We start from the raw sequence: 13,945 nt of genomic DNA, 5'->3' as shown, positions 1-13,945 counted from the left end.
CAGCTATGCCGCGCTCCACAGTTCCAACGACCGACACGGCGGTAAGAAGGAACTGAGGAGCGGGCGGGCCGGCAGGGGTATATATCATCCACCATGGCGGCGCCACTCTAGGGGGCGACCTGCCGGCCCACTGAAGTTGCTAGGGTAAAAGTTCTCCGACGAACGTGCATGCGCGGCGCGTACACCTACTGGAATGGATATGAGCAAGCACTCGAAGAAGAATTTAAAGTTCAAGATGATTTTGCCAGGCTGCTACAAATCATACAGCTTCTTCTCCAATTATAAAATTCACCCATATACTAAGACAGAAATGTAAGGGAATTATCTACTTGAAAATGGAGAATGAGCTGCCAAATTTGGATTGAGTTCCAGATTTTGAACCCTTTCTGTTCCCCAAATTGTGGTGTCCAAGTTTGTTTTAAAAGTTAACCACAAAATCTGACTCTGAGTTTGGATTCCATTTCTCTCCAAAGTTTGGTGCTGCTTAGCTCTAAAGGGATGTTTGGGGCCCACCTTCACTCCACAAAGAGATGGTGATGTTTTGGACTTGTTTTTGCCCTCCCCACCTCCCTCCCAAAAGTTACTTTTTTTATATACAATGGACCACTAGTCTTATGACATGCTTTAGATACTCAATTAAAGGGTGGGAAAGCATTTCTAAGAAGAAAGCATTTTCCTTCACAGTGAAATGGGGAGGCAAGATACTACACATTAAGAAATACTAACGTGTTAAAGATTTTAATAGGCAAGATCATGGACGTTTGAAAATATGATTCATTTATGCTATATATTTACATAGACAAGCCAATTAGGTTCTGTAGCGCTTTTTAACATTATCATGCATATATATATATTCACCGTACATAAATGTATACACATAGTAAATGTATGCTAATAACCTTTTGAATTAATCATGTTATAAATCTGGTGCAGACAAGATGAAGCAATAAGTCTAAATATTCCAATATTCTTTATTGTATTAGAGTATTAATACATATGCATTTATATACAAAGATTAATAACAATATTTATGGTTTATCATCTTAAACTTTAATCTTGTTCGTCATATAGACAGATTTTACTTTTATGTGAGGTAGTTTTATTATTTAACACTCTAAGGGCAAGATTATGTTTTTCTATTAAAAGGAAGAGACATACTTCTTCTGAGTCCTTAGAGTGCTAGCCTTCATGTTCTGCAATATGTTGTGGCTCAATTTTTATACACACCAATTTCTTATCTGTTAGTTCAAGGTGAGTACTCCAGCTACTGACAGGTATTTTATTAATACGCCAAACCTCTCAAAATACCGTGCATGAAAAATGGCACACACAAGTTCTGTTGTGTTCATTTTCTAGACAGAGAAATACTAATGGTCTTTTTTAAAATCTCTATAGTATTTTGTCAATATTTTTTTATTACAGAAGAGCATGTATAAATATTTTATTGTAAACCGAGGGCCTAAAATAAACAGTTTAGTAAATAGTTATTACATTACAAGGAAAAACATCTGTGGAAACTGTTTTCCATGTAATTATTCTTGCTATTTTACATTAGTGCTCCACGTGAGTTTCTTTGGCTCTAATGTTTCACTTGTTCTAAATCTTCCTCCTTGTTGCTATTATTAAAATCTTAAAAAGGTGCCAAATCTTAAATGAAGAAAAAAAATGATTCGCTAGAAATTATTCATATCACAGTGAGCCTCTACTAAACCTGGCAGGGGGGCAATATTTTTGGTGAAATTAACATAAAATATACAACTGCAAATTATCCAGGAAATAGCTATGTTCTTTACAGCACGCATTTACATTTGGGGGGAAAAATATTCTACTTATCTGTCTAGCACAAAGCTAAAAACAGTCTCTTCCAAAGCCAGCTTTACAGGGAAAATCATAGATCTGCATAAGGAACAAAGTCCTTAAAGAGGATATAACAAATAGCTGGTTGGCAAAATTAACCTTAGAAATTACTGGAAATAATAATCAACCCTGGACCTTTCTACTGCTGAATGCTAGCAATCCAGTTTTAGATTTCTCTTCTTGATACACTGAATGCATTTCCTCTCTTAGGCCTCAGCCTTTTCTGCTAAAACACAAGAAAAATTGTAATACCGTGTAAAATGCAAATCTTGCTGTAAATATTTTATAAAATTGTTGTATATATCCCAAAAAGCTATAGGTCTTAATTGAGAGGAGGCTATTTTGCCAGTCAATATATGGAAATGTAAAATGCTAATTCATGTTTTTCTACTTGTGAAAAACCCTGGAGAACAGCAAAACCACAACGCACTCACTTTAATATTATATATATAATTTGGCTCCCTCTTTACAATCCCCACTGTCCTGGCTTTTATCTCCCAATGGCTGCAGAGGAAGAATCACAAAATCACTTTTACATCATCTGCACAGGAAGTCAACCCCCATGCTCTGCCAGCTTGGCGAAGGAACAAGAGGCTGAGCTAACACACATTGCAAACAGGAACCAAAATAAGAAATTCCAACCCTGTTACACAAGAAACAAGCCCAAAATGACATTAAACCTGATCGGAGAGGAACAGCATGTGAACAGCATTTCACCAGTGAGAACTAACTTACATTAACAGCAGCCCAGACAGAACGCACACAGGCAGATATGAAATCCGATGCAACCCAATGTGCACACCTGCAAGTGTTAGGAGTCTGGAGATTTTTTGCTGAAGTGTTCTTAGCACACGTAGCTTTTGTTTTTTAGAACAGCTGATGATTGTGACACTAAGGCTTACGACTCCCTTACTCGGTGTCATGCTAAAATCGGAATAGAAATTATTTGGTCTGATTAAACATATAGTCACCAGTGTTAGCCTTTATTTACTCACGTGCATGTTTACTTGGCAAGGGAAAGACTGGGAAGGAGGATATTCTTGTGTCTACTTTAAATGAAACTATCAAGTCATTAAATTTTCAGCTCTCAACTGGCAGCTCATGCTGGCTTTAAAGTCTGAAAATGATAGCTTTCCCCCAACAGTTTTAAGGGTTTTCCCCATCAGATTTCATTTTCTGATCAGAGCTGAAGTTAATATGGTTGTTTTGTTTAACATCAATAATGCCAGAGTAGATGATCTAGCAATCCTTCTGGCCTTAAATTCTATGACAAAATGATATGTAAGTTTTATTTAAAAATACCTCTGTCTTTAGATCAGAGGAGGCTGCTTGGTCCTAAACATGAAAAAACTACTCTGTGCATAGTGCTTACTACCAGAAGAAATCCCACTGAAGTCTAAAGGACTACACAGAGCAGTAAGAGCGTCAGGATCAAAGCCTAATTGGGGAAGAGGATAGAAATTAAATTGATTAGGTTTTAATCGTTGGACCATGCAGCACTCACTTACATCATTAGTCTATAATTCTGTAAGTAGTTCTATTGATTTCACATGGGATCACACACGTGAATAAGGGCCACTCACCTGAGTAAAGATTGCAGCATATTTTAGTGGAAGTCCAGTTAAGGTGCATAATGGAACTTGGTTGAACAACTATGTATGTTTTGTTTGTGGGGCTCAAGTTATCTCTTAAGACTTGCAGGTGCACACTGATTTTACTAGAAGTATGGGCACAGCCCATACTTTTACTAGAAGTATGGGAACTTGCACCTGCAAAGTCTAGATCTAGATTAAAGTGGGTTGCATGCTCATTAGAAAGCAGACATCCACAAAGAATACAACTTTTGCCCAGAATTCATTCAAAATACACTTTGATAATCAACTATGGAAACTTAAACTATAGTTTCTTATTCAGGGCTCCACATCAGATGAATTTTGCTGAATTTAACAAGTTCTCCTGTTAATAAATTTCATGGTGCATTACCACTTTGAATACCTCTACCAAATAAAATGTTGTGTACAATGATGTGGTTTCACCACATTCCTAGATTGCAAACAGCAGCAGTTCCCTCAATTTAACCACAAGAAAAATAGGTTATTGGACAACACCCTTTCATAGATATATTTTTGGTCTCAAAATGTTTTTTTCATAATTAAAGTTTACATAAAATAAACATGCAAGAGTGATATCACCATGCTCGCTGTAGTTAATGGTCTGATGGATATTTCCACTTAAAGGGGGAAAGAACCTTATTTGCAGGGGTTAATAACCAAGGCATACTGAGCCATAGCTTTACAAGTAACCATGCCCTTGCTCTGAATTATTGAAATTGTAGTAAGTTTTTTCCATCAACACTTCATAAGGAGTTTTTGGCATGTGAGGCTTAGCACCTACGCATAGCATCCACATTGCACCAATAGAGTGTAATGGCTCCAAATGGCCTGTTAGCCAAACCTGGAAAAGCTGTAAGCATTAAAGGCCTTGACAATAGACACTAATGCCTCCAACACTGACAAAATAAATCATTATCGATTTAAAGGTGCTGTTAAGAGTCATGGCAAGAATCCATATTTAATTTTAATAATTCTCTATCAACATATTTAACAGCTGCGCTGTATGTTTTAAACATTCCTGTATTATCACAACTATAAGTAATTCATGGGTTTTAATACACGGTGGGTTTTGGTTTTTTTTTAAAAGTCTTTTGCCTCTCACATACATTTCCGCTACAAAAATTTACTAGATTTGTAAGATTTAAAAACATTCTTAAGCAAGAACATTCAGACTTTTCCACCTAAACTGCAGACTAAGACATCTCTGTGAATTAGGATAATTGCCAAAGTGACAAATTGTTTTTTTTTTCCTTCTAAATTCTGAAATTTCTTACTTTTTTGGGCTAATCCAATAAGACACTTTTCTTTTAAAGCATTATTGTCAGGTATAGATTCATTGAAAAAAATAAACTGTTTCTTTGCCAGTGTTATCAATATAACTTTTTAGAGTTTAACTAAAATATTTTTTAGAAAATTTACTTTTCACCATGTGATCATTTTTTGCACTTTGTTGTCCAAGTACATTGAAAACAAGATAGTTTCATTTTTGTTTACAGCCAGCATCTAATCAATTTCACATAGTAGTGTTATTCCTCTAAAAATAAACTTTCCATGCCTTTTTTTTTTCTATAAATGGAACCTATCATTACATTTAGATTTTTTAAGATCTTTCTTCTTTTGAGCCAGTCCTGAACTTTGGGTGTAAAATCCTATTCTGGTCATGACAAAATTCCTATGTATATTTTTTTCACTTTAACTATTTCTTAAATATCTTAAGAATTAGACCATGTCACAGAACATCAGCCACTTACATCTGGCCACAGTTTTGTTCAGCACTGTCCAGTTACTGCTCATTGCATGATCTTTCATTTCTTGATTTTTTTGTTGCAGACATTTCTCTCTTGATATAAATCACAGATGCAGAATTAGCAAATGACAGTCCATATCCCCATATGCTAGAGAAGACTTATTGGCAATGGGATGAGTAAAACAAGCTGTAACAAATGACATGCTGTTGATACTAGCTGATGCTGATCCACTAACACATGGAGTGAAGCTCCATTTGGTTATTCTGGAGTAAAACCTAGAGTCAATGGATTTACTCTGGCATAACTGAATGAAAAACAACAATTTTTACAACTGTACAACAGTTAGTTTAAGAATTACACAACAACATTATAATCAAAGGCGCTGATCTTATTTTTTGATAGGCATGGGTGAGCATACATAAGTCAACACATGACTCTGCATCTAAAGGCAGGATTAACCTCTGGGTGTGGTTATATTTACTATAGACCCAACTGTTTACACACATATAAAATTCAGCATACACTTTACTTCCTACCTGCAGTGACATTTTTCATAGTCCTCCTCTCCACCAGTGCAGGAGCTGGAAAAGATGGTAACGTCTCACCATATGGGGTTTGGGCTGCACCTACAGGAAACAGGAGGTAAAAAGACTCAACTCTTCCCTGTGAGGTCAGCACCTCATTTATCCCCAGTGCATAGGTTAATTCCAAGACAACAAAACAAAGAGGAAAGAGATTCAGGGGAGGCAGGAGAAAGTGTGTTGGTGAAGAGGAGGACTATAGAAAACACCATTACTAGTAAGTAATTATTCTTTTTCATACCTCCCCTCTTCACCAATCTAGGAGCTGGAAAAGAAGTTCAGTCCTCACCATATAGAAATGTGACAATACAAGCAGGCAATAGCCCCTTACCTTAAAATGACTATAGTATCGGATAAATCCTATGACTGAAAGTGAATTTGCTGCAGAAGTTAATACAAGTTTATGGCGGGTAGGAAAAATGTGTACATTTGACCCAGTTGCTACTCTTTAATTTTCCAAAAGGTACATTCCATCTGCGAATTGCTTATAACTCCCAGCAGAATAAAGCTTCATGCAGTATGGAGAGACTCAAGATCCTGTTGTTCAAAGTATTCTTGCATAGGCCTTGATCCACCTGGAAATTGTGGTGTTTGGATGCATTGTGTCTTTCCCTAGCCAATAAAATAGTACAAATAATGCTTTTGAGTCGTAAAATAGCATCATTAGTCAAGGTAAGAGTCAATGTTTTGCCTGACATCCAAAGAATGAAAACTGTCTCTAAAGAAATGTGGATTGATTATGATAGATCAACAGAGTTACTGGTTCATTTAAAATCTGATATTACCTTAGGAAAGTCTGATAATGAAACTAAAATCTTCTTTCTCAAAGTTCAATTGAAGACACAGAGGCAATTGTTAGAACCTTCCTGTTTAGAGACAGGGCCACAGGAAATAAAATTTTAAGTAAAGCAAATTTAAAGGAATTGAATCTGCCAATTCAAAACTAGAACAATATATAGACATCAATCTGGAATAATCTAAAGAGAGAAGAACATGAAGTGGAAATCTCTTGATTCCTTAAAGAGGCCAGAAAGTTGCCAAAATTACTAATAAGTTGACCCATAAAGAGTTTCCACTACAAAAATCCAAAATATAAGTGACCAAACATGTATGGTACCTACTGGAGAGGCAATTGGTTCTCTCTGCACCAAGAACTTGACCGAAAATGATGATTCAAAGGTCTATTGAAACATATAGTAGAATTTAAAAGAATTAAAATGTTCTTCATATGTCAGAATAATGTGCATGAAATTCTTGCTGTCGAAAAGTTTCTCTCTACACTAAAGAAAGACCAGGAAAGAAAGTACTCTGATTACTCAGGAGGATATGAAATAATATTTTTGTCCCTAAGGAGGGAAAAATTATACTTGAACCGACTTGCCAGTCAAGTATGACGTAACACAATGCTTTAATGAACATTTGTAATGGGCAGTCTCCTGACTTAACGGACCAGTTATTAGTCTCCCCAAGATTAGCACTGCCATTTAATTTGATCCTTATTTAAAGACAGTGCACCAAATGCATCCCTTCAAAGTAAATGGAGTTCCATCGAAAATGAAGTTGGACCTACATCTAATAGGCAAAAATTCTGATTTGTCCATCAGATGACTAGACAAGTTTCAGTAACATAACTTGATAATCCTCTTATTCAAATAGAGATGTTTTCCATAACAGGAGAAGGAAGGAAGGCAGGAAACGTTTTGGACTTGATCATCAGAAGGGCTGAGTACTTGCAGCTCCCTCTGAAGTCAGTGGGTGCAGTTGCTTAAAACCACTGAAGCTCAGAGTTTTTATTAGTAAGAAAGGGACTTAGATCTACCTTTCTAGTACTGTGCACTTTCTCTTCCCACTGTCCAATGACAGGGTAGACTGAACAGTGTCCACACCTCCCCAAAGAGATAAAATGAATGGTGCATGGGCATTTTATAACTTTGGCCAAAGATGTTAAATTTTTACAAATATGCACTCCTTTGCCTCCTCCCCCGTTTGTTTTTAGGTAAGCCTGGATATCTTGCTAGCGCAGAAACAGAACTGGTAGCTGATTTCCTTGTAGCTTTGGATGAGAAAGCATTAAAAACTGCACCACTGGTTTGGCAGGACTTGAAGAACAGGGAAATCTTCTTTCTCCAAGAAAAAGCATTAGTTATCCGTTAACAGCAAACATCTAGATTTCAAGGCAGAATTGGTACAAAGCTACAGGGACAAAGGAGAGTCAAAAGCTGTACATAGAATTACAGTATAAACAACCAGTGGAACCTGTAGATGTGATGGCGTACAATATGTTCTTTTATATCAAAGAGAGAATGCAACTGCTGCTGTTCTAGGACCTCTACAATCTTCTCTATATACTTTATAACCACAGAAATGACAATCTTCTCACAGGAAGAGGTTATCCCCTTTGATTAGATCATTCTTGCTCATGTGCAATTAGTGGTAGCAGGAACTGATTAAAGGGAACGTAATGTTGAGTTTTAGGGATTTTTTGTTTTGTTTTTTAAAGTATTCATCCCGTTGATGGATGTTATCTTTAATTCTTAATTTCTTCACTGTTTAGAAACAACGAAGTCTAATTTAGTCTAATTCAGTTTTAATTTAATCTAAAAATTGGTTCTTTTCAGCATCTTTATCCAAAAGTGATGCAGAGTCTATAAGCTTTCCTAATAAAAGAGAAAACTATATGAAAAACATTTTAATAGAGAAAATATAACTTCAAAGTGAAATCCTGCATGACAAGGGAATCAAATATCTCATGTCTCAGATGCCACACTTTAAAGAAATCATTTTGTTATTGCTTAGGACCTCAATTATTTAGTAAATTGGTTAATTTCTTAAGCAAGCAATGGTGCCATTGAAGGCAAAACCCTGTACAATTCAAAGAAGCAGGATTAAAATGTGAGGAAATAAACCATCCTGCAGAAATAAAAGTAATGAACAAATTCATGTAAAGAGCAAAAGATGCCTTTGCAGCATCACTCTAGAAAAGTCTGAAGAACAGACCCGAAAATGATGGAGCTTTGTTTATTCGAAGATTCTGATCCTTTGTTTTTTAAAATCAGGAGAAAGGCAGAAAAGTCTGATGGGAAACTGAGGTGCTGACCTTTATAGTGGGAAAAAGTTGAGTCATTTTGCCACCCATAGGTAGAACCAAAATTCCATATGGTGAGAACTTACCTTCTTTTTCAACTTCAGGGTTGGTGGAGAGGGACTCTGTGAAGAATGTGTGCACTTATATTCACAGATATGTGTCCACACATGTACAAATAATCCAAGTAACAGGCAGAAAGTATCTCTGCAGACTGCTACATACAATTCTGTTTGTTTCTTTTAATTTAGGGGGTAGGTTTGGTGGGGTTTTTTTTCAATACAATAATTTTAAAGGTTAACAATACCACTAAAGTGAAGAACAAGTTACAGTATCAAAATATCATAGCTTACACACACCAAAGTTTACTGGAAAGAGTCATTTTTGCCACACTAGTTAATAGATGTTGAAAGGTTGTGAATTGACTGAGATGCTTGCTAATGATAATTTTGAAGAAACATCAGACTTAAAACTCAGATTGATTATAGAAAAGGTGTTTTATCAACTGCTCCCCTTTATGAATAAATATGAAACTACCAGGAAAATGTTTAAACAAGTTTAATCATAGCTACATATGAAAATTGGGTTGAAGGGCAAAAAGGAATCTTAACATGGTTAAGAGAGAATGAAAGCGATATAAAACTGTGATCGCAGAGGATTATGCATGTATCATGCAAAACAGGAATGTTGTCATAGCAGCTATAAAAATGTCAGTGAAAACTGAACTACTATTATGCAAGGTGTAAATGAAATGCAAAAATGCAAACGGAAAATCTGAATGAATATATTAAGGGAAACGCTATTTCTTTCCTGGTAGATAGACAAGCAAAACAAAATACATTTTCATGAAACAGAGTAATTTCTAAGAACAAATATGCATAGATAACAATTGTAAGAGACCATAGGGACACTGTGTATCTGGATGACAAAGGTATTAATATTTCTAGCAACAAATTTTCCATGTGGCAGAAAGAAAAGGAGGGCTAAAATGTACAATTACGAAGACCATTTTAAAATAGGAAGCCAACTAGATATTGGATTCTATTAGGGCCCGACATTTCCTGCTAAAGTCAATGGGAGTTTGAGCTCTGGCCCTGAATGAAACTACACTATTAACTATTAATAGTTTAATTATCAGTGGTGTACATTTACAGTGCTATACCCTCCTATCTACTACTACATATGTACCACACTCACCACTGTGTTATTTAAGTATCTACATAAATTATGATTTATTATTATTATTAACAATAACAGAGAACTAATGTAAAACTCAAAACAAGCGCTTTAGGTAGGCCAACAATTACATTTAGGCGTATAGATATAACAGATATTGCATTCTAAGACCCTCAATCCTGCAATAAGTTCCGTGTAGACAGATGCCTGCACAAGCACAGAGCCACACTTAGGACAACTGTATTCCATGCACACCCAGGGGTTTATATAGGCAAAGGACATATGAGGATCTAGGCCCAAATACACATTTCTAAACAGAATGTATGTAGTTCATAAAGGTTTGTATACCAGTTTTTTCTTTCTAAAACCAACTTTAAATAGTAGACAGCTGCCTTAACAGGTGATTCCAGTACTACTAATTAATTAAAAGAAATCCATAAAGAATTAGATGTTTAAAGCAAACACTGCATTAACATATAAGGGTTGTACTTGCAACTGTGCATTAAAAGAGCAACACTTAAAACATGCTTTTAAAATATGAAAGTTTTACAAATATATTTTGAATTCTTAATGTGTTCATAAATAATTCACACATTCAACTGTTAAGTCCAGAAATATGTTATCATTGATCATTTGGATTTAATGCTTCAAAAACAATCTGGCACATTTTTTATTTGCCTTAACACTTGAAAGCTATTACAAAGACACTGTGTTCCAATGTCATCATCATTGCTACCATGTATACATTTTAATTCAGCACTGGGCTACACAACAAATCTATGTTGGTATAACTATGTCACTCACAGGTGTGGAAAATCCACACCCCTCAGAGATACAGTTATACCAACCTAACGCCAACGCCTGGTGTAGGTGGGAGGGCTTCTCCCATTGACATAGCTACCACCTCTCAGAGAGGTGGAGTCCCTATGTCGACGGGACAAGCTCTCCTTTCGTTGTAGATGGCATCTTCACTTAGCATTGCAACTCTGCTGCTGCAGCGCTATAAATGTAGACAAATCCTAATACTTGGCCAAAGGCCAGGAGGGTTTCCCTCTCAAGAATCAAACAATTTTGTCTCAGTCATTTGACACAATGTCATGACTGGATGGAAAGGAATTTTGTTTACCAAGAAGCACCTTTCTAAATTTTGCAAATTTAAATAACTGAGAATTCAAGCACCATGTTTAACTAACAGTGCATATGAAAAATAGGACATTTAAAAAGAATTAATGCCTTCCTTTAATACATATTATTGTATTAAGATCCCTATTCTGAAATGTGCTGATTATCCTCAGCTCCCAAGTCAACGAGAATTGAGAGGACTCAGCACTTCCCAGGATCAAGCCCTAACAATAGAAATGTCTTTGTATCCTAGAAGAAGATGCATATGGCAAGTACTTCCACCTTCGCAGATGCCATTTGTAAAGTGTGGTAAGCTCTGTTTCTGGATCCACTTCATATTAACAATGAATACATATACTCAGATAGTACAGTGATGGGCAGCAGTATAAAACCATAACTAGCTTTACATACATATAAGAACATGGGTAGGACAGTTATTACCTGAATCCATGAAAACTATAACAAAGAGATTCATGATCCAAAACGTTCTTAGATACATTCTGACTGTGAAATCTCAAATCTTTTAACTGCTCTCTTGATGTTATCTCTGTGATTTAGCTGTCTGTCAATTAATAGCTCTTTTAAATGTGAAAACAACTTTCTTCAAACTACTGTCTCTAAAGTCTGTGTATTATCCTAGTTCTTTGGGTTTGGCCCCAAATTTGTTACACTAGTTATTTTTACTTTTCGTCATGGTTTTGTTTAGAATACTTGAATATTTTTTCTGTAAATATACATGTATATCATATACAGAAAAAATATACACAAGTTGAAACACAATATTCAGGAGAGATCAGTGGCATTTTATTACAGATTAGGTTATACAGATGTTCGGGATCCTGTGTTACCTGAATCAAAAATATCATTAAAAACGCATTGCTCAGCAACATACTTTTGTTTTTTGCACTGAAATTTCTTTTTGCCTCCTTCATCAATACAGTTAGGTAATTTGGTAGTTCCCCATCATCCAAGCCAGAGAATGATAAGGCCTTGTCTAAACTATGAGGGGAGATCGATCTAAGTTACACAACTTCAATTACGTGAATAAAGTTGCTCAAGTCGATGTACTTGGATCTACTTCCATGGGGGCCACAATACGCTATGTCAACAGGAGACGCTCTCCCATCGACCCCCCTTGCGCTTCTCTTTCAGGTGGAGTACAGGAGTTGACTGGAGAGTGATCTGCGCTCAATTTAGCAGGTCTTCACTAGACCTGCTATACTGACCACCGATGCATTGATCGCCACACGCTGATCCCTCAGTAAATGTAGAAAAGCCCTAAGTCTATAAAGCAGTCCAAGATTCAGACCACAAAGCTATTTCACTATGACTGCCACTATTGTCCCTTACAGCTGTAAAATGAATAAACTGGGCCTCCTGCTTTACGTATTCCCCAATACAAATTAAGTACAGGTTCTGGAGTCCATTCTAGTTTACAATAATCTGCCCATTTTCACTCTATGACTCTCAAAATAGTTTGCCAGAAGAATGCTGACCTTTATACACACAACAAATTGGGAGGGGCTGGGAAGAATATACAGAGATGATTGGGCTGTATATTTGTGTGTGTACTTATAAAAATTAATAAGGGTGCCCACTATGTTGACTGGACACCTTATCTTAGACTAGTAAAAATCCAAAAAAATAAATAAATACACTGAGATAAATCTAGAGGGAATGCTTTGCCACAAACGTGGCACAAGGACCTATCAGTGACCAAACGATTGAATATTCAAATGTCCTACTGCTCCCTCAGCCATAGGAGAAAGATCTATTAAGAGCTTTATGTGATTTTTGCTATTGCCATGGTTGTTCACGTCTCCCGCCGGTGGAGCCAGTGGTTTAGCATGCCCATCCTCGGAGGCATCTAACAGAGACTGCACATCAGAGGCAGTGGTAGATGGGGGAATAGGGGAAACATTTGAAACATGGTCAGGTCAGCACAATAGGAGGTAAGGAGAACAGAGACTGCAAGAACTACAGACATTTTTTGATATACTCCTGGGTGGACTCCCCAATGCTGGCAAATGTTTCAAAGAGGGATCCCCTTTCTCTGTGGACAGAAATGTTTCAAAGGAGCCCCAATCAGTGGAATGTTTCAAAGACCTTCTGCTCTCTAAAAATTCCACCCTGAAAACCCCCAGACCCCTTCCTAACTAATCACGACTAAAGGGGCCTGACTCTGTGGCTGAAAACCTTCCTACAGCCCTTAGCTTAAAATAAAACAGAACATTTACCATATTCCTGATCCAGGGATGTATCCAGTCTGTTCAGTCTCCAGCGACTCTGCATGGGACTCAATATGCTTCTGTGGTTGGGTACAGGATATGAAGGGCTAGGGTGCAGAAGGGTAATTTCTCAAAGCAGTGCGTGGGAGTAGTGTTGAAAATTTCCTCCATACTACTTTGAAAATTTCAACCTACTCTAGTGCATTACAATCAGGGCTTCTAACTCCTGAGTATACAGCCAAGAAGTAAAAGAGGGAGATGAAGCCCAGTTAACCAGATTAAATACTTGGCACTGTTTAAAAACTAAATTGTAAGAAGTGCTAATGTAATTATTTAACCATGCTACAGTGGTGTCTTCTATTACAAGGCATAGATCATTTTGTTGACTATTATTTGAAAAGAATAAGTATGAGTTTAGAAAGCCACTTTTATAATTTATTTTGTGTGCGTCTGAGTATGACAGGAAAAAAAGTTAGTGCCGCTGAAAGATGTTGGACTGTCAGATCTAGTGACTAAACCTCTCTAGCCACTTGGCACA

General features: G+C 36.6%; 1 protein-coding gene across 4 annotated transcripts in view; it reads right to left on the bottom strand.

The window, feature by feature from the left end:
* The window catches only part of ZNF423 (zinc finger protein 423), a 358,383-nt gene that overhangs the window by 98,036 nt on the left and 246,402 nt on the right, over positions 1–13,945 (bottom strand). For 2 of the 4 annotated variants that reach the window (XM_075073662.1, XM_075073663.1), the window contains one exon: positions 5,755–5,844. The exons of the other annotated variants lie outside the window; for them this stretch is intronic. In XM_075073662.1, the coding sequence (XP_074929763.1) occupies positions 5,755–5,844 (90 nt within the window). The remainder of the gene's footprint in view (positions 1–5,754; positions 5,845–13,945) is intronic. 4 annotated transcript variants of the gene reach the window in all.

This window comes from Chelonoidis abingdonii, chromosome 19, assembly GCF_003597395.2.
Source record: "Chelonoidis abingdonii isolate Lonesome George chromosome 19, CheloAbing_2.0, whole genome shotgun sequence".
Lineage (NCBI taxonomy): Eukaryota > Metazoa > Chordata > Testudines > Testudinidae > Chelonoidis > Chelonoidis abingdonii.
Note: the sequence above shows the minus strand (reverse complement) of the source record. Positions and strands in the feature narration are given on the sequence as shown.